Raw genomic sequence first — 22421 nt, forward strand, 5'->3', positions numbered from 1 at the left:
AAATACTTCAAGGGAAGCTTCTGACTCATGCAATTCAATTTTACTGCGAACTTATGAACCAGATTATCCTCAACACCAATCCCACACACCACACTTTCGTGAAAATTAATTTTCAGCCTAGACATAACTTCAAAGCACCTTAGTATTCTCTTTACTGTTACAATCTCTTCTCAATTTGCCTCACAGAAAATAATGGTGTCATCCGCAAACTGTAAGTGAGAAATACATACCCCATTTGTTCCAACCCTGCCCCCTTTAAATAAACCAATTTCTTTTGCTCTTTCCAGTAATAAATTCAAACCTTCAACATCAATGTTAAATAGGAAAGGGGATAGTGGATCCCCTTGCCTAAGACCCCTTTGAGGAGAAAACTCATCTGTAGGAGATCCATTAACCAACACAGAAATCCTTGCGGATGTCACACAGCACTTCAACCAATTGATCCATTTGTCACCAAATCCAAAATTTGCCAACAAGGAGAATAAAAATCCCCAATTCATTGAATCGTATGCTTTCTCAAAATCAAGCTTGAGTATTATACCTTTCAACTTATTCACTTTCCACCAATCAACTATTTCATTCGCAATTAAAACCCCATCCATTGTAAATCTTCCATCTAAGAATGCCGATTGCACCTCTCCAACCACCCTAGGCAATACCTTTTTCAATCTCCTAGCCAACACCTTAGCCAGAATCTTATAAGCAGAGTTGACTAAACTGATTGGCCTGTAATCACCTAATCCATTTGGATTATCCTTTTTAGGAATCAAAGTGATAAATGAGCTATTGAAACCTTTAACCAACTTTCCATTAGAATGAAAATCATGCATAAGTTGTACAATTTCACCTTTCATCAATTTCCAGCATTTCTAAATGCAAGATAAACTGAACCCATCTGGTCCTGGGGCTTTATTGCCATCACACTCTTTCAAAGCAGACCAAATTTCCTCTTCTGTCAAAGCTGTTTCAAGTTCCTCCACTTTATCCCTATTTGCAACAGGCTTGAACTGCCTAGAAAGCTTTGGTCTATTGCTCCAATTTTCCGAATATACCCCTTTGAAGTGTCTAAACACTGCTTGCCTTACCATATCGGGCTCCATTAAACGCGGCCCATTTACTATTATTGAATCCAAAAGATTTTGACTTTGTCTCTTGTTTGCCATTACATGAAAATACCTAGTGTTTTTATCCCCTTCTTGAGTCTATTTTACTCTCGATTTTTGCTGCCACATCCATTGTAGAACCCATATTAGCTTATTTTTAATTTCTTGCAAAAAACACAAGAAAATATAATAAAAATTGAATATGTGAGTTACCTATATGTAACTAAAATTTTAAATTTTTATATCTGTTTCTTATAAAATTTTCATTATAATCAAATGCTTGCTCTCTTTTATATTTCTTTTCTTTCACTTTCACTTTCTATCAATTTTTCTTTCTAATTGAATGGAGCTTGTTGTTGGCTTAAATTGTTAAATTTTTTTTTTTAGTTGCAACTTGTGTGTTGTTTTTTAAGCTTTTTATTCCTCTAGTCCCCTTTTGAAATTGTAGAATTTTCTTTGGTAGTACTTTTATTCAAAACTTGGCACATATTTGGAGTCCAATTTGAAATTCCCAAACCGATTGAAACATTTTACACATTGGAGATCAGATTGATACAAATTAAATATTATAGACCAAAATGATGCACGATTCATACTTTAAGGACCAAAGATGTAATTAACCTATAATTTCATGAAATTTATAAATAAAAAGTAGCTAAAAAAAAGATGGGAGAAATTACAAAAATAATCAAGAAAACAAAATAAATTATTATTTTTCATTTTTCTTAATTTAAACCCTAATGTTTTGATTTATTTTCAATATAAATAATCAGTCTATTTTCATTACGTAAAACCAATGAAATAAATAGTACTTTAGTTATTAAACTCAATGTAGGTGTACATAATTGTCCAAAATATATATTTTTCATTAGTTTAATGACTAAAATACTCTTTTTTTGTTGATTTTACCTAACAAAAAATAAACAAATGGTTTAAATTGAAATAAATAAAATATTTAAGATTTAAATTAAAAAAAAGAAGATTAAAACTCAAAATTTATTTTGATACAAATCAAATGTTAGATTTTTTTATTTTTCTTTTATAATTTTTCTAAAAAGATGTCACTAACATTTTAGATATTTTTAAAGTACCATAAAACTGCAAAATCTTAGAAGCTTCGAAAGGATTTTCATTTATTCCACTGATACAGATGCATTACATGGTTACAAGCTAACTCATGGAATATACAAATTCCATGACATGCTTGTGTTATTTCTACATTATAATATAAGCTTGTCCCTTCCAAATCTTTCGTATATAGTATAGCTTCAGACCCTGCAAAATCACAACAAGAGAGAGAGAGAGCAATCAGTGATGATATTTTTATCGACAACTATATTATTTAAATGCTTAACCACTAAAATACATGATTTAAAGAAATTTATATGCATTTTTACTAACAGTAAAAAAAAAAATGCAGTGAAAATTAATATTATGTAAAAAAAATTACAATTTTTTTTTTCCTTATGAATTTGAGTTTTGTAACAAACTAAATCCTGAATTTTTAATTTTGTCAATTTAAACTATAATCTTTTTTGGTTTATTTTCAATATAAATAATTTACATATTTTCATTGAGTAAAATTGACCCCCCAAAAATGGTATTTTAATTATTAAACTTAATGTGAATAAATTGATATAATTAAAAATTCAGGATTTATTTTGTTACAAGCGTCAAATGTAAAGAATATATATATATATATATATATTGGTAATTTCCCCTTAATATTGTACATAACATTTGTTTGGTTTAAAATTTTCAAAAACATTTTTAAATTTTCAATCCATATTTTTTTAGTAAATTTTTTTAATATTTTAGTTAATTTTTTTACTTTTTAAATCATTTGAATCTAGATACACTTAGTGAGTATAAAATTTATACAAAAATTCTTTAAAAATTTATTGAATATAGCAAAATATGAAAATATACTGAATATATATATATATATATATATTATTTGGATTCAATGAGTTTTCAAAGAAAAAAAAATTGTATAAATTTCGTACTTGTTTGAGTGTACTAAATTACATGAATCTAAAAAAATTAAAAAATTTATTAAAATGTTTTAATATATCACTAAAAAAATGCATATTAAAAGCTTAAAAAACTGTTTTTGAAAATAGTAATGCCAGTGACCTACAATTTAGACCCACAAAATCACCTATAATAATGTGGCAAATGAGTTAGATCTTATATCATTGAGTATATAATAATTTAAAAATTGACATCTATCCTACAATATCATTATAGGTCAAATTGTGAGAATTTTTAATGGATGTCAAACATTTTCCTTTTAAAAACTCTAAACCGAACATTATGTTTGCTTATGTAGTTTTCAAAATTAGATTTTGAGTTTTCAATTCATATTTTTATTTTTTATTTTTAGTGTATTTATTTAATATTTTGTTCAATTTTTTTTTAAATTTTGTAAATGTACTCAAAAAGTAAAATATTTGTAAATATTTTTTTGTAAAATTTAATAAATACGAAGAAAATGAAAATGTATTGAATTTTTATATTTTTGTATTTTGTAGTATTTATTAAACTTGTAATAATTTTTTATAAATATTATAATTTTTGAACATATCTATTTTTTTTTAATTTTATTTTAAAAATGATCAAAATATTAAAAAAATACTAAAAATAAAAAAAATATGAATTCAAAAGTCAAAATATGATTTTAAAAATTGAATAGCTAAATAGAAGTTATGGGTAAATTACACTGACACCCCCTGAGGTTTATATTTATTACAGTTCCCCCCTCACCTTTTGAAAATTACATCTCCCCCTGAGGTTTAAAGTTTCATTACAGATTCCCCCTTCAGCAATTTAATTTTTTTAAATACCAATTTTGCCCTCATTGGGTAAATTACATTGACACCCCTCATATTTTAGAAATTACAATCCTCTCCCTAAGGTTTAAGTAGCATTACCAATTGTCCCCTCAGTTAGTATTAGTTGAAAAAACAATTCATTGAAAAAAAAATTAATTGGAAAAAAAATTAATTGAAAATTTTTTTTGTTAGTAAAGTTTTTAAATTTCTGTTTAAAAACCAACGTAAGTTCATTTTTTGAATTTACGTTTTTTTTTTTCAAATTTACAAACTGAGACAACCATTTATAAACAAAAAAAAAATTATCAAAAAAGTTTTTATGACAATTTTTAAAATTTTTGTAAATATAAATTGAAAACCGAAAACGAAATGGTTACCAAATAGGTTTGATGGTAAAAATGTCGTAAAATTAACAAATAATTAAATAAGTTACCAACGTAAGAAATGACTTAATAAAAGATTATTAGGTTATGTATGGTTTGATTTTTAGAAATTTTTTTTAAAAAAATTAAAATTTAATTTGGTTAATAAATAAAAAATAAAAAATAATTATCATTTAAGGGTAAAAAATAATTATCATTTTAACTTTTGGGTATATTATATACATACGTATAGTTGTTTCAATTTAATTTGTAAAAAATTATTTCTAACCACTCGAAAGATAAAATTGCTGAAGGGAGAATCTGAAATGAAACTTTAAACCTCAGGGGGGAGATGCAATTTCCAAAAGGTGAGGAGAGAACTGTAATAAATATAAATCTCAGGAGGTGTCAGTGTAATTTACCCTAGAGTTATTTATATCTTGAATGAGAGTTATGAGTAATAAACGAGCTGAACAGCTAATTGTTCAAGTTTGATTTAAATTTTTTTAATGTGTTTCAGAATATATTCAAATTTAATTTATTTATTTTATAAACTGAACTCAAATAAACTTTTAAAGAGTAAAACATAAGCCGGAATCAAACTATTTAGTTCATTTATCACCCACAAATAGAGTTAATTGGGCTTACTGATTCCTTTCCGAAGTACCAAAAGAAAAAAAATTGGGCTTACTGAGTATATTTGATATTGATTTTGCCAGCATTGCGGTCAGCAACAATGGCGAAAGCATCTTGAGAGAGATCGATGGTTGCACGACAGCCAGGTGGACAGTAATCAACAATGGTTACTACTACGCTCTTACCAGTGCAAGGATGTGGCACACCCTTATTTGTCGGACCTGTACACGTCACCTTGTACTTTCTTCCACACGCCTTCTTTCCCCCTATGGCATCACTTGCCGCCGCTATCATTTTCCCTTTGTCTTGGTACCCATAACATGCAGATGCTGAAAAAATAAAATTAAAAAAAGATAATTGCAATTTTTTTTTTTTTTAAATCTGACTCTTCTAACCATTTATAATTTAAGTAATTCAAATTTTCATATTTTGAGTTGTTTTTAATTTAAATTATTCGTCTATTTTCATTAACTAACACTACAATATTTATAAGAGTTTTTTAGACCAAGTTTTTTTTTTGTCTTTAGAAGTATAAATTTTGTTGCAAAAAATATTTAAGAATTTATTTTAGTTATCGCGAGGACAATCGTTAACAGGTCGTCCCGAGAAGTAAAAAAAAAAAAAAGAGCTTTTAGAGACAATTTTGAAAATGTCACTAAAAAGGAACAAAAAAAAAGGTTTATTTTTTTAGACAAAACTTTTGGTCCTAAAAGCTTAATAATTCATCACTAAACATCCAATTTTGTCACTAAAAATAAAATAATAACACTTTTGGCGAGAAAAACAGTTTGTCTCTAAAAAGTGATTTTATTCTTAAATTTTTATCTCTAAAACCTTAATTCTTGTAGTGTAAATCGAACCAAAAAATTGCATTTTATTCATTAAACTCAATGTAAATATAAAATGTTTAAATATATATATATATATATATATATATTTGGGTAGATTTTACATACAAAAATAGATAAATGATTCAAATTAAAAATAAATTAAAGATTTAGGATTTAAATTGACAAATTTAAAATTTTAAGATTTATTTTATTATAATAGTCTAACCTGATTTTTATTTTTGTAATTTCCCAAAAAATAAAAGCGTTTTTGGTTACAAATCTTAGAAACTAATTTTAAACGAGTTTTCGTTTGCTTTCACTAATTTTTTTTTTCATATTTTAGTCAATTTATTATTATTATTTTGTAGTTACATCGAGATTAGATACATTTAAAAAGTAAAAAGAATAAAATTGACTAAAATATGAAGAAAAAAATTTCACTAAAAACAAACAAAAACTCCAACAAAAATACACACAAATTTGTGTTCAAATTTTCGTATATTTTTAGTATTTTTTAAGGATTTAGTTAAGAGGTATATTTTCTTACTTATTTTCTACAATGACTAGTCGTTTGATTTATCTAATATTATATTTCAATTTTGTTTATAGTTTTTTAATTAATTGTCTTTAAATTTTTCAGTAAATTGTTTTTTGTAACTTAATTAATGAATTATTTGGTTTTATTATTATTTGTTGTGAAGTATTATTATTTAAATTATTTTATTATATTTTGTCAGTATATCAATAGTCGTATAGTTTCATTGGCAAAATTGAGAAGCCAGACTCTAATACTAATTTAAACACGCATTGAAATAAAACACTTTTTCAAAACAAAATAAAAATTCAACATCTTTTTAGAATAAATTATTAATTAGGTCTTTTATTAATTTATAATATTTTTGGGTTTATATTTTATTTTTGTAATCCTGTTAAGGACTAAATAGGTTTGAATTAAACATTTTAGTGACTTTAATAGATTCCATTGATAGTTTAGGGATTAAATAAACTTTGATTTATATACTTTAGTAGATTCAATCGATAGTTCAAGATTTAAGTAGATAATTTGATAATAGTTCAAGCGTAGAAAGTGTAATAAACCCTTTTTAAAATATTTTAGCCAATTTATTTTACTTATTAGATGCATCTTGATTAAGTATATCTAAAAAGTACAAAACAATGATTAAAATGTAAAAAAAAAAATTCACTAAGAATATTAATTTTTTTTTTAATCTAAAAACAGATTTTGAAAAATCAAACTAAATAGACATAAATAATTTAGAGCATATGTTGAGAAAGGTCACCTACTTGTATGTGTAAATTTGTTGGGTGTTTGCATGATATATACTTAGAAGTGGTATAAACTAAAAAAATTATAAAAGAATGTTAAGAATTGAAATCGATTGGACTAATTTGAGATGAAGTAAAAATTTAAAATCAAAATTGATTTAATTGAAATTATAGGAATCAAAATAATATAAAAGTCAAAATAGAATGACCAAAACAAGGCAATAAGATTTTTCATATAGATAATGTAGAGTATGCATAAGTTTGTTGCTGCATGCAAGTGGTGTATTGATTATAAATTTAGCATTCGGTATAAATTTAATAATAAGAAACAAAATTTCATGTTCAAATCACTTTAAAGCGTCAATAAATGTTTATCTAGTCGTTAAAAAATAAAATAATATAACACTCACGCTTGTAAGGAGGACCATAGTAAGTAGCAGTCCCCTGAGCTGCATGTGCCACCGTGGCAAGGCATATCACCATGGCCACCATCATCATCACAACTCCCGTTCCAACACCCATTTCTTGGATTTTCTTTCTTTCCAAACACACCTCAAATGAAAATTGAAATCTTGTTGCTTTGCTGTAGAAAATCAATGGAAGGGCTCGCTCTTTTTATAGTTGAATAACCAGCGTACCATTTTTTTTAAAAAAAACATCTAAAAATCAATGACAAACATCAATAAAGGTGTCAAAAAGTCGGTTTATTGATAATGATTAAGGAATAATACAATGAAAAACATCAATAAACCAGCACACAGATGTTAAGATAACAACCCAAGAACCACATCCAACAGAAAAGGACCACTGGACCAAAACAAGACAATTACATACAAATATAAAAATGAACCCAGCAACCATAATAGTAAATCAACCGTGGAATCCTTTGACTGCTATAAATCTTCCGTGTGGGAATAACCAGCATACCTGCAAGCTATGACTTATTTACCTGTGGTAGTAGTCAAGGGCAAAATAAAAAATTTTGTCTAGAAGTTAAGGTGTGTATAAAAAAAATAAAAATAAAAAAATAAAAAGAAAGAAAGAAAAATTACAAATATAATTTTTGAGTTTGTTTAAAATGCAGATTGCTTGTTGTAGTTCTAAAAATTATAAATATACATATTGTCAAAATTTGTCATTTTACAGAATTGACAGAAAAATGATGTTCTTAACTATACTATATACAATAATGAATGACTAAAGCAGTTAAATGAAGAACATCGTTAAAATAGTTGATTAATGAAAGGATTATTTGTTATATGATTAGAAAATTTAAGAGACGAGATGTAATTTTTAAAATGACACTTTAGTATTTATAATTTACGCTAAAAGAATATTGAGTTAGTTTGGCATATCATTAATTGAAAATAATTTTTTACATAAACTTTGTGAAAATATTATTTCATGAGAGCATAACTAAATAAATCTAACACACCATTTTTTTATTTTATAAATTATAAATTATTAATTAAATTCAATATATAATCGGTTAATTCTAACAAATCATTTAATATATTTTTTAATGAAAAAAGTAAATATCTCTAACGAGTTATTTTTTTTTAAAAAAATTGAATTATTAATTAAATTTCTATATATAATCAATTAAACTGTCATTTAAACATGTCGTTTAATATGACCATCCTTCTACAAATTCTTAATAATTGCAAATTAAATTATCAATCACTCACAATAAAGGGTAAGTTGCACATCCATATATATTTTTTTTTTTGATCGGCAAAGAAAACTTTATTGATGGAGCACGTACAGGGTACAATGGGAAACATCAATAAAGAGGAGCTAAGAGCTAAAATAAGCTCAAACCTCCAGTTGGTGAGAGACCAACAAGAGAGGAAAAGGAAAAACAAACAACAAAGCAAGGGGCAAAAACTGCAGCAGAAAACAAGGCATCCCAAAGCATTACAAAACAACAAGGCTAACACTGCACTATACTGAACAAAAAACAAAAGCAAACCATCCCAGACTCATCCTTTGCACAGCAATCATCTAGCAGACCCAGCACCCACACATCCATATATGTAGGAGACCCCCACATCATTGTAACTTAGTTTGTAATTTATTAGAAATTTCTAGCATTTTTAATAATATATAAGTAGGATATTATAAAAATAAAATAAAAATAATGGAGTTTATAAAGTTAAAAAAGTATTTTTTTAATCTATTTTTAAAAATTTAGTCTTTTTAATTATTTAATTTATTTTTATTTCATAAAAATGTTCTGAAATTTTTTTTAGGAGTTATTGTTAAAAATTAAGTTATGGAAAAGTTAGGGATCATAAAATGTTTTTCATGAAAATGATCATGAAAGATTTATGATCCTTTGATTACTTTGATTAGTGTGTAGTGTTTTATTATAAGTTTAATCCAAGGGTCACAAAACTTTCATGATTATTTTCATGAAAGGTTTTTCATGATATCTAACATTGCTGTTAAGTTATTGTGAGGAGGAGTTATTGTTAATTTTTTTCCTAGAAAAACTATAACTTGATTTAAAATCTTAAAATGAAATACACATTGACACTTTTATCAACTCATTGAAAAATATGCCAGTAAAAGTCAAAACTACTCTAACCATAGAGTTACCCCAAACCATGAACCATGCATTAATGTTAGTAGAACATTTTCAACAACAAACCAAATTCCCTATTCAGCAGGTGTCTAGGAAAAGAAACCGACTGAATATAAGAACTATTGCTTAATAAATAAATTAGCGTAATTTTATTATAAAATGTTAAAATATCAATCATAGAATGTGTAATCTTACTACAAATTAGCGTAACGAAAATATCCAAAATTTTGTGGTTGATGTTACAAAAGTTTGTGACTTAGTTATGAAATTTTTGTTACGCTAATTTATGGAGAGATAATACATTTTGTGATTGATATTTAAAAAATTTGTAGTAAAATTATATATTTTCATGGTAGGTTGCATATAAAGGGGTGCACACCGGAGAATTTTCGAATAAGTAAATAAATAAAACCTATCAAAAGTTTGGTGTAATTTGTTAGAGTTACTTATATTTTCAAATTTTAAGAGTCTAGGCAAAGTGTTTGGTGCATTTTATTTTTATTTTTATAACTTATTAGATAAAAATAGTTTAGCTAAACTTTAAAAAAAAAAGAAAAAAGAAAATTGGAGTGTTTTTAACACTAGCTAGTTTTCTATAAATCAAATTTCAACTTATAAAAACCTGCATCAAACATCATCTTAAGTGGTGTTTGATAAAAGTGGAAATTGAAAGCTAACAATTAAGTAGTGAAAACTAAATGCTAAATTTTTTAGGTTAAAAAATAATTTGATAAAATGTTAAGTACTGAATTAAAACAAGTAATTTGATATATATATATATATATATATGATGAAATTTAAAATTATTATTTTCAAATTTTCTCGTCCTATTTGTATATTGTGGTGGTAAGATGATAGTGATGGTTGTAGGAGTGGTGGCAATGGCGGTGATGGTAGTGGTGTGAAAGTGGTTGTGGTGATGGTAAAGGGGTGGTGTATTTGAGATAGACAGGTGGTGGTAGTTTGTGGTGATACAATGTTGGTTGTGGCCATGACTAGTGATGGTGGTATAGATGGAGAATTGTGACAGTAATGATAGTAGTTATTGTGGTAGCGGTAACCATGGTGGTACTTGTGGTGATGGTGATGATGGTGGTGGTAGAGGTGGTGGTAGCAACGACGGTGGGAGTGGGTTTAGGTATGGTAGCAGTAGCAACGATATTAGATGTGGTTGTGGTTGTGGTGGTGGGGTTGGGGTAGGAGTGGTAGTGATGGCACATGATGGTGGGTGAGATCATAGTGATACATGTTAATATTTATACATAAGTAGTAAATTAAGTCAGTAAGTTTTGAATTACTTAAAAATAAAAAAAATAAAAAAAAAAGTTTGTAGACCACATTTTAAGAATTTAGGCCTAGTTTAGGAAGACTAAATAAGTATACTTTTTGATTTTTTATGAAATGTTGGTTGGGTTTGGGTTGGGTTTGAAGTGATGTGTTAGAGAGGTGATGTGACTTAAATAGAATAGTGACTTTTTGACTTTTTATCTTTTTTCAATCATGCCAAACTTGACCTTAATATGAATAGAGTTATCAAAAAAACTTATTTTAATACATGAAAATTTAAATATTGAATTGACTTATCAAACACCATCTCAATCTTGCAAAAAAAAAAAAAAAAAAAAAATTAAATGTAATACTTATTTTCAAATACTTACCTTTCACACTTTAAAAAGAAATAATAAAATATTGTGCTACAATTATGGACCATGTTCGATTTGTTTTTCTAAAATTATTTTATTTTATTGTTTTAAATAGAAATTAATTTGACCAAAATAAATATCAAAGGGATATTTTTAAATTTTAAAAAATTATTTTTAACCCCCCAAAAGATAAAATTATATAAAATGATAAGTATTTTTATTTTTTTAACTAAATTAATTTTAATTTTTAAATTTTTTTAATAAAAAAGGATTCTAAAAATCAAACCAAAGATAGCGGATATCAATCTCAGTAAATTTTGTTATGGATGACTCGTACACAAGAGGTGAAATAAACGAATAAAACGGGATGTATTGGACCAGTAAAATTTATATTGAAATTTTATATTCCACCGCTATCCGGGCTTTTCACTGTTGTATGCCTCGTTAGACTGGTTTTAAGGTCTATTTTAATGATTTAAATTATTATTTTTTTTAAAAAAAAATCAAGTAAAATATAATTATAAAAAAATTAAATTAATCGGATATTAATAACATTTTCATCTAATTGTATTTATATTTAGTTTTATACCTACAATCATATTTACAATTCATTTTTGTATTTACAAATGTGATTTGATAAAAGTAATATTGATATTCGACCAACTTAATTTTTTACAGATATATATTCGATATTTCTTAAAAAATAAATAACTTAAATCATTAAAATAAAACTTAAAATGAACTCTACCAGACACACAACAATCATCCCTGTGTGCACTGCATAATAGTGACCCATGTCCGCTCTTTTAAGCTTACATAATCGTTAAAAAAAAAAAAAAAAAAAAAAAAAAAAAAAAAAAAAAACCACCCTTGATGACTAAAATAGATTACGACAGCTAGCCATGTGTAAAAAATATATTTTTGTCTAATTACTATTTTAATATAAGTAAAATCCTTTATCTTAATATAGGTAAATTTTATATTCCAATGCTATCTGGTCTTCTCACTATTGTACGTCTCGTGAGACTCGTTTTGAGTTCTATGTTAACGATACATATTATTATTTTTAAAAAAAAAATCAAGTAAAATATAATTATAAAAAATTAAATTAATCAGATATTAATAACATTTTCATTTAATAATATTCATCTTTAATTTTATACTTACAATCATATTTACAATTCATTTTTGTATTTACAAATGTAATGTGATGAAAATGATATTGATATTCGACCAAGTTAATATTTTTACAAATTTATTATATTCGATATTTTTTAAAAAAATAAATAATTTAAACCATTAAAATAAGACTTAAAACAGGCTCTACGAAGCACACAGCAATCACCACGGTGTGCAATCGGGTCTTCTAAGCTTACATAATCATTATTAAAAAAAAAAAAAAATCTTACGTACTGATTAAAATAGATTACGACAGCCAGCCAGGTGTAAAAAATATATTTTGGTCTTATAATTATTTTAATATCAGTAAAGTCCTTTATATTCAAAATCTGTATATAAAAAATGCTACAAAAATAATATATTAATGTCAGAGGAGTGTTAGAAATACATAATTATTTCAAAAAATAGAAAACATTTGTATCACAAAATGATGGATTCCAAAAAATAAAGTTATATAAAAGAGTAATGATTCATCCCCCTTTTCCCCCACCCCTTTGACCCCCACTCTCTCTCTCTCATTGGTTACCTTTTCTTTTTTTTTTTTTTTTTTTTCCTGCTCCTCCAATCACCACCTGCCACGTGGCAAGGGGGGTGAAGGGGTGACCCCCAAAAGGGGGTCCCAAGCATTATTCTATATAAAATGACAAATATGTTTTAAATTTTTTTTACCAAATTATTGTTAAATTTTGTAAATTTTTGATTTTTTTTTCTTATAATAAAAACATATTTTAAAAGTCAAACCAATGATAACGGATATTAGGGCTGCTCGCGGGTCGGTTTTGGTTGGGGAAAAATGGACCCGCAACCGCCCGCGATGCGGTTCGCGGTTTGTGCGGGCGGGTGTGGTTCGGTTTGCGGTTTAGGTTTTTTTTTTTTTTTTTTTTTTTTTTTTTTTTTACTTAAGCAAATTTGACATTTTTTGTTACTTTCTAAACACTTTTTTTTTTTTTAAGAAGAGTTATAAATTAAATTACAAGATATACAATTCATGATCATAATAAATAGTCTACATGTTAGATAAGATGATATGGAACCATGTTTGAGGATAGTAATTAATCTTCCTCCTTAGCTTGCAAAAACAAACCCTTAAAAGTCAAACTAGTAACACTAATTTAAATATGCAAAAACAAACCCTTAAAAGTCAAACTAGTAACATTAATTTTAATAGTGGATTAATCTTCACTGTTTAGCTTTTAATATGCAATAATGTGATAATAGAATGACAATTCAAAATATCATATTTAACTGTGTCTACTAGACTAATAGAATATAATGATTTTTTTTATATGTATAAATAAAAGTCAAACTAGTAACACTAATTTAAATATCATTAGATCATGATAATGTATATAAGTGCCCATATAATAAATTTTACTTTCATCTAAAATGTAAAAATAAAAATAATAACTAGTTATCTCCATCCATCCAAAATGTAAAAAATAATAATAATAACTAGTTATTTTTTCTTAAAAAAAAAAAAAAAAAAAAAAAAAAAAAAAAAAAAAAACTGCGGGTTGCGGGCGGGTCGGGTTCGACCCGAACCCGATCTTTTGCCAATTTCTTGACCCGCACCCGCCCGCCTACCTACATCGAAACCGCCCAAAGCACTGCGGGTAGGATAGGGTCGGGCGGTTCGTGCGGGCGGGTGGGTTTGTTGCCCAGCCCTAACGGATATGAATCTCATTGAATTTTATTATGAATAAACTTGTACACATGAGCCGAAATAAACGAACAAACCGGGATGTCCATGTATTAGACCAGTGAACTTTAATAAACAGGCTAATTTAGGTTCTGTTTGGTAAGAGTTAAACATGATTTTTTTGGTTATTTTAGTCATGAAAGACAAAATAGACTATTTTAGCCACAAAAAACAAAATATCACATCCAACCCATAATCATTACATTCTTCTCTCACAAAAAAAGCCAAAAAAATCAAAAAGCCAAAAAGACCTTCCCAAACCAAACTTTTAGCCCAGGCTAAAATAGCCAAAAAAATCAAAAAGCCAACCCACTTCCCAAACGGAGGCTTAGTAATTTTTTGAGTATTTGATTAAAATATGAGCTAAAACAAATTAGTATGTTTAGGATAACTTTTTAGCTTTTTATGAAAAGATGTGAAAAAAGTAGAGAAAAAAGAGAATCTTTGACTTTTTGTTATGAATTGTTAGCTTTTTGACTTTTTTAGTAACTTTTGACTTTTTGACTAAACCAACCTGTTGCCAAACGAGGCCTAAACTTCTATTTATTTGATTCAAAAAGCTTACGTAATCATTAAAAAAATATATACTCTTACAAAACCATTAATAGATTGTAAAGGTGCAAAATATCGCTTAATTCGTATTGATTTGTTAATTTATATTGATTAGTTCGCTAATAACAAGCTAATTTGATCTATAATTTAAAATTTATAATTCGTTTTCGAAATCATTCCGCTCTGTTATAATTAATACATATATATATTTTCTTCTAATGAAATATCAAAGTAAAATTAATGTGACAGAGATTTAAAATGTGAAATTTGTTGTAAATTAGTGTTTTATATATGAAAAATATTATGTAAATTAGTATGCCCTCCGTCCTAAAATAATAGTCTCTTTTGGGAAATCCATTTTTTTTTATAATACAATTATTACATTTTAAAATATTTAATTTTTCAAAATTATCTTTTGATAATACATTTTTTTGGGAATATCAATTGTCATAATTGTACTTTTTGTGTTATTAATGAATTTAAAAGAAGGGCAATATAGTAAATTCATATTATTTTATTCCTTAATTTTTAAAAATTGACTAATATTTTGGGAGAATGAAAATAGAATAAGAGACTAATATTTTGAGACGGGGGAGTATTATATATTTATACAAATGTTCGATAATTGTTTAAAGAGTAATACTACGAATCTACCTTTATCAATCCAGAAATTATCCAAAATTTTTATCTTGTGAATTAGATTTATTCTACACATAGAGCTACACAAATTAATTTATACCACACAATCACCCACCCACAATTTTTTAGGTGGATTAATTTGGGCCGCTAGCATATTTGCTTTTTAAAATTATTTTTCAATCAACTAAGAAATTGAAATTGCTCAAAACGCTTTTGTTTATTTGTTAATTCACCATTTACAATTTAATTTATAATTTTACCCTTAAATAGTACCAAATTGTACTGCCCACACCCTTATATTTCTATCTAATTACTATTTTAATATAAAGTAAAACTCTTTATATTCAAATTTTATACATAAAAATGCTATAAAAATAATATATTAGGCCTTGTTTATCATAATCTAAAAAAGGTAAAAAGTCACTATCCTATTTAAGTCACATCACCTCTCTCCCACATCATTTCAAACTCAATCCATATTTTATAAAAAGTCAAAAAGTGCACTTATTTAGATCATTCAAAACCACCCTTTAATGTCAAAATTTGTGCTAGGCATGGTTTTGAAAACTGGACTGGACCGGCTGGTTTAGCTGGTTGAATCGTCGACCGGTCGATGTTTCGGTCCGAATATACCCTCTAAACCGTTCGAAACCAAAAACCGACTTATTTTGAGAGAACCGGGAAAACCGACGGTTGAATCGCCGAACCGGGACCGGTTTGGTAGGTAGATGAAATTAAAAATTTTGAACTTTTTGTTTGATATTTTCTAACCTTTTTTTTATTATTTCTTTCTTTCCATTCTTTCTTTCTTATTTTATATATATATATAAGAAAATTTTAATTGGAAGCTCTCTTTTAAGGATCTCGTCTTGTGAAGAATTCCATTAGGAACTTGAAATTATTGTGAAAGTTCCTACCTATTTATAAGAAAAAAACTTCTTTAAAAAAAAACTCAAGGAATCTATGTGGGATTCAATCAAATATATTAGAGGGAGACTTGAAATTTTGATATCCCTCCAAATTTTTTGCCATTCTTTCAATCAAATTATTTGAATTAAAATTATATGGAGGGAATATTGAATATTTGATTTCCTCTTCCAAAATTAAAATTAATAATATTTTAAGATATATTATTATATTTTTTAGTAAAAAAAATATTAGGAGAAATATTTAAGATAATTTAATATTTATAATTTATAATTTTATTACTATATTTTTATTTAAATATAATTTTAATATATTTATTACATCATGGTTCAATTCTGGTTCAACCCCGACAGTTGAACCCAAGGATGGATCTAGGGGGCGGCTACACCCCAAAAAATTTGAAAAATATTATATATTATACTAGAAATTTTAAAATAATTTAAAATTATAGGAGTTTGTACCCCCAATTTTTTTTTTAAAAATAATTTCAAAATTATATAGAGTAGCCTCCCAATTTTTTTTAACTATTTGAATTTTTTTTTTTGAATTAGTTAACATATATAATAATCTATTTTAAATTTCATGTATATGTATTTTTTAAATTAGGTCAAGATGAAAGCAAAATTTTAGAAACTTTAGTGGGTCAAAATGTAAAATATGAAACTTTTACAAATATATAAACTATAAGGCTAGCTGGAGAAGCTTTAAATAAAGCACTAAGATTAAAAAAAAGAAAAGAAAACAACTGATTTGATCTGAGAGACTTGCTGGGATTCTGCAAAAGAGAGGAGCAAAGAGACGAGGGATACGGAGATGCTTTGTTGTCAGTGGTCTGGTGGAGGCTTCGTCGGAGCTGTCGGCCTGGATGGTGGAAACGTGGACTCTCACTAGAAAATTCATTTGTTGGGAGATTAGTGATGGGAATTTTTGCATTATAGTTGATGAATCTGAAGGTGAATCTAAAAGAGGGAAAATGGCAATTATTTTGAGATTTGTTGATAAATATGGTTTTATAAAAGAGCATTTCTTTGACATAGTTCATGTGTTAGACACCACGTCGGCAATTTTGAAAGAAGAAATTTGTATTGTCCTTTCTCGTCATAACCTTAGTGTGCAAAATATTCATGGTTAGGGATATGATGTTGCCAGTAACATGTCTGGAGAATGGACTGGGTTGCAGGCTGTATTTTGTGCTGAGTGTCCATTCGCATATTATGTCCATTGCTTTGTTCATCGGCTCCAATTGGCTTTAGTAGGAGCATCTAAACAGGTTATATCTATCAATCAAATTTTCTCTTACTTGACTCGAGCAATTAATATAGTTGGCTCATATTGCAAAAGACATGATTAATTAAGAGCTGGTCAGACTGCAGATATTGCTGAAAAGCTTGCCATTGATGATGAATTCGAGACTGGTAAAGGAAAAAATCAGATTGGAACATTGAAACGGGCTGGAGATACTCGATGGGGTTCTCATTTGGGTTCCATTTGTAGTTTGATAAACATGTTTAGTGCTACTTGTGCAGTCCTAAAAAACATAATTAATCATGGAAGCAAATTGAGGCCTCGTTTGGGAACAGGCTAATTTAGTAACTTTTTGGCTAATTGGCTAAAAAGGTAGGTAAAAAAAACTTGTATGTTTGGGATGACTTTTGACTAATTACGAAAAGCTGTGCAAAAAGTAGAGAGAAGCCGTAATTGTTGACTTTTTGATATGACTAATTGGCTAATTGGCTAATTTAGTAACTTTTTGACTAATTGGCTAAAAAGGTAGTATCCCAAACGAGGCCTGAATCAACAAGCTGAGGCGGATGGAGTTTATGATTCCATTACATCTTTTGAGTTTGTCTTCATCTTACATCTTATGAGGGATTTCATGGAGATTACTGATGATCTGTGCCAAGCTTTGCAAAGTAAATCTCAAGATATATTAAATGCAATGGATTTGGTGTCTACAACGAAGATACTTATTCAAAAATTTAGAGAAGATGAATGGGTTCCATTGTTGGAGAAAATTAAATTATTTTCTAATGATCATGGTATATAGATTCCTGATATGAGCTGTCCTTTGCCAAGGTCGGTCTCGTTCTGAAAGAGGTCAGCTTACCGTGGAACATCATTTTCGAGTTCATATTTTTATGGTTATAGTTGATTCTCAGTTACAAGAATTAAACAATTGGTTTAAGGGAGATGTAATGGAATTGCTTGTTCTTAGCTCAGCTTTGGATCTTTGGGATGGTTATAGATCATTCAAAATTGAGGATATTTGCAATCTTGCAAATAAATTTTATCCCATGGATTTCTCCGTGCAAGAAAAATTGCATTTGAAGTATCAGTTGGAAAACTATAAGCTTGATATTTCCATACTTCCCGAGTTTCAGAAGCTGTCAACCATTTCTAAGTTGTGTCAAATGTTGGCAAAAACAAAAAGTCAACAAGTTATCATCTTATTAATAGATTGATCCGTCTTATGTTGACTTTACCTGTTTCAACTGCTATATTGGAATGTGCATTTTCAGTTTTGAAACTCGTTAAGTCTAAATTGTGCAATAGGATGGAAGATGGTTTTCTCGCTAGTTACTTGATTACGTACATTGAAAAAGACATTGCTCGAAGGTTTGTGGTAGACTCTATCATTCATGCTTTTGATATTATGAAAGAGCGTTGAGCTCAATTGAAGATGCCTACTTTTAGTAAATAAATGCATGTAGAAATAGTTAATACTTTTTGTAAGTGAATATGGGCAAAAAAATATTATCAATTGTATGATCATCTTTTGGTACTCAACTATGTTGACAAGGAATATATAGTTCAATATTTTATTGTAACATTGTTGATTTTTTTCATGTTAGTAGAAATTGGTATTGAACTTCAAATTTTATTGGTTAGAGGTTAAACGTACTTTGCCCCCCCCCCCCCCAAAGTCATAATCCTAGATCTATCCCTGACCAGTGATCTGTCTACCCCGATTCATTTTCTGGTTCGTTCACCGATTTGATTTTTAAAACATTTGTGCTAGAAACACATAATTATTCCACAGAATATAACACATGTGAGATAAAATTATGGGTACCATATGTAGATCTCCCATTATGTGGGACCTATCTTTATTTCTTTCATTATGTGTAACATTTATATTTTTAGAATCGTTGTTACTGTCATGTTAAGGTGGAATGCATAAATAAATAAATAAATAAATATATATATCTACTGGTATTATCTATATATATATTTTTTTAAATTTTACGTCCCTAATTTCACTCTTAATGATATGACTCATTTTTATATAAAGTGGTTCTACACTTTGAAGAGCGTTGATTGATTGTTATTGTTTGTCATCTCATTAAGGGTGCAATTGAGGGTGATGAAAAGAAAGGATGGAGAATTTCTCGAGAAATTTGCTCCCCAAATTATTACGTAAAAATTAATTTGGCACTTAGACTTCGCATTATTTTAATTTAACCCCTAAAGTTTTTTAAATTTAATCAAATTACCCCTGCAATCAGTTTTCATCTACAATCAAACTAAACTTACTGGCATGTTACCAAACTTTATTTAGAAATTTATTTAATCTCCCAAACTATATTCTAAAAATCAATTAGCCCCCCAAATATTAACAAAAAATGGCAGGGTTAATTGATCAAATTTAAAAAAGTTTAGGGGTCAAATTAAAATAATGCGAAGTCTAGGTGCCAAATTGATTTTTGCGTAATAATTTAGGGGATAAAATGATATTTTATGATCATTTCTCTCTCTCTCTCTCTCTCTCTCTCTCTATATATATATATATATATATATATTATTATACATGTTTTCATACAAAATATATAAACTTTTTTAACTTATTACCCCTGGGAAAAATCAATACCAAAATTCTTTATTTTTAAAATAAAAAAATTAATATTATGTCATATCATTTTGTGGGGGCTGAATATTGAGAGTCGTAAAGAGGCCGAATAGTTGAACTTGGAGGGTCGAAATATATAGCACTCGGCCCTGTCCCGTACGCTCAAATCCTACCCTATTAAGCCAAATAGCCGGTTGAGCGAGGGGCCGAGTGAAAAGCGATCTGTTACAAAAGAAGCCGAATGGTGAATTGAAAGTGGGCCCAATCTCGAGGGCCAAGAAAGAAAAGATATAAATAGAAGAACATCAGCCAGAGAGATATATGTGAGAACTAGCATGTTTAACATAAGATACAAGCAATCAAGAGAACATACATTGACTTATCCGTCGGAGTGCTAATCTCGGCACCCCCGACCGGAGTGTTAATTCTTTTTCAGGTGGCTAGCTGAGGATCACGAGTGTCTACCAGGATCTGAAGAGTATTTCCAAACCACATCTCCACAATTGGCGCCGTCTATGGGAATACTCAAATACATCCATGGCGGGCGTAACAGAAGACCCTCCGATAGTCACTGATGAAACCACGCAGAAAGACGACCTCACTCCAACAAACATGCTTGGACCGGAGACTATCCCCGCAAGACGCGCCTTGAACTTCGCCTCACACTCAACTTCAGAGCATGAGGCAATGCAAGCGATCATGGAACAAGCAAAACAAAATGAACAGAGGTTAGAGAACATTATTGCTGAGAACGAACGTCTCCGTCAGGATTTGGCCTTGGAAGTGGCAAAGTCCAAACAAGCTGTACACCAAGATCCGGAATGACCTCGAGAGCAGGTGGTCGACGACCTCGAGCCCGACAACAAGACACTGATAGCGACTTTGACTCATTATCCCCGGAGCCCAAGAAGAAGGGATGACTCGAAACTTCCAGTTCCTCTGAAGAGAGTCCACATATAAGGCATAAGCGTAGAAGAAATAGTTCAGACGAAGAAGACCAGCATGATCCCTTTGTGCGATGGATCGCAAGGATGATTCTGCCCAAAAAGTTCAAAGCTCCGTCGTTCACTCTCTATGATGGAAAATCAGACCCCACCGATCACATCTGTCACTACAAGCAAGCCATGACATTACATGCAGACGACGAGGCCCTCATGTACCGAATATTTCCCAGCAGTTTGAGACCGTTTGCTGTCAGGTGGTATTATAAACTGGAGCCTGCTTTGATCAAAAGCTTACATCAATTACAGAAATCCTTCAGGGCCAGATTCATCACCAATGAGGTCCATCCGAAACAAGCCGACTCTCTCTGGGCAATGCAGATCCAGGCAAGAGAAACACTAGGAGCGTATTCGGCACGCTATTGGGAGTGCTTTAATCTTGATGACGCTTGCAACGACTCCATGGCCATCACCGCCTTCAAAATGGGTTTGCATTCTGACAGTGCTCTCCGCAGTTCCTTGACTAGAAGACCCCCCAAAACAGTCTGGTCGTTGAAGAAGAAAGTTGAGGAATACTGTAAAGTGGAGGATGACGCCTTGCGGGTTAAAGCCGGAAACGTGGCCAACAAGACGACCCATTCTGAAATTGCTCAGCCAACAAATTTTGTGAACCACGACATCCGGCTAAATGAGACTAGAGACGGGATCCTTGCCGATCAAACGACCAATGCTCCCACCGAGCAAATGAATAACTGCAAGTTGACAGCAGGCGCACGAGGTGCGCCGATAAGAAATATACGGAGTTGACAGAGCCGATTAGTGCGGTTATGTCCAAAGTCCAACATCTTCCGTTCTTCAAATGGTCGTCCAAAATGGTGGGACCTCCCGACACGAGAAGGCGGGATAGACGGTGTGAGTATCACAAGGACCATGGCCATGATACTGAGAGTTGTTATGCATTGAAGGATCACTTGGAGGAATTGGTACAAGATGGTCGGTTACAACAGTACGTCCGAAAAGACAACTCAACCAAAGCAATAGCCTTAAGACAGGATTCCCCTTCACTCGGCGTGATCTACATGATATACAGCCTGCCAATGTCATCCGCGATGCATACGATTCAGTCGAATCTCGACCCTCAAAATCAACTCACTCCGGCTAAACAGCCCTATGAAGTTGCGAGCATTGCTTTTGATGATTCAAATTTGGCCGGAGTGACACTTCCCTACATCGATCCCTTGGTAATTGAGTTACGCGTAAACCGATTCATAGTTGAGTGCGTACTCATTGATCCGAGGAGCACATCGGAGGTTATGTACTACAAGATATTCACCAAACTCAGCTTCTCCGAATCA

At 29.4% G+C, this 22421-nt stretch overlaps 2 protein-coding genes across 2 annotated transcripts in view; one reads left to right on the plus strand and one right to left on the minus strand.

Moving 5' to 3' along the window:
* Window positions 1–2209: 2209 nt before the first annotated feature.
* LOC114286401 (EG45-like domain containing protein) lies at window positions 2210–7862 on the minus strand. Its single transcript, XM_082868362.1, has 3 exons — window positions 7463–7862; window positions 4991–5264; window positions 2210–2378 (listed from the first exon to the last, which is right to left on the minus strand). The coding sequence occupies exons 1-3, from the start codon at window positions 7572–7574 to the stop codon at window positions 2372–2374; spliced, it is 393 nt and encodes a 130-aa protein (XP_082724488.1). The 5' UTR covers window positions 7575–7862; the 3' UTR covers window positions 2210–2371.
* A 2790-nt stretch (window positions 7863–10652) lies between these two features.
* The window catches only part of LOC114286451 (uncharacterized), a 55267-nt gene continuing 43498 nt past the window's right edge, over window positions 10653–22421 (plus strand). Inside the window, exons 1-6 of the mRNA XM_082871597.1 lie at window positions 10653–10835; window positions 17411–17548; window positions 17645–17803; window positions 18053–18317; window positions 18427–18708; window positions 18798–18894. Of these exons, the coding sequence (XP_082727723.1) occupies window positions 10653–10835; window positions 17411–17548; window positions 17645–17803; window positions 18053–18317; window positions 18427–18708; window positions 18798–18894 (1124 nt within the window). The remainder of the gene's footprint in view (window positions 10836–17410; window positions 17549–17644; window positions 17804–18052; window positions 18318–18426; window positions 18709–18797; window positions 18895–22421) is intronic.

The sequence above is a fragment of the Camellia sinensis genome, chromosome 5 (assembly GCF_055761805.1).
Source record: "Camellia sinensis isolate YWXY chromosome 5, ASM5576180v1, whole genome shotgun sequence".
NCBI lineage: Eukaryota > Viridiplantae > Streptophyta > Magnoliopsida > Ericales > Theaceae > Camellia > Camellia sinensis.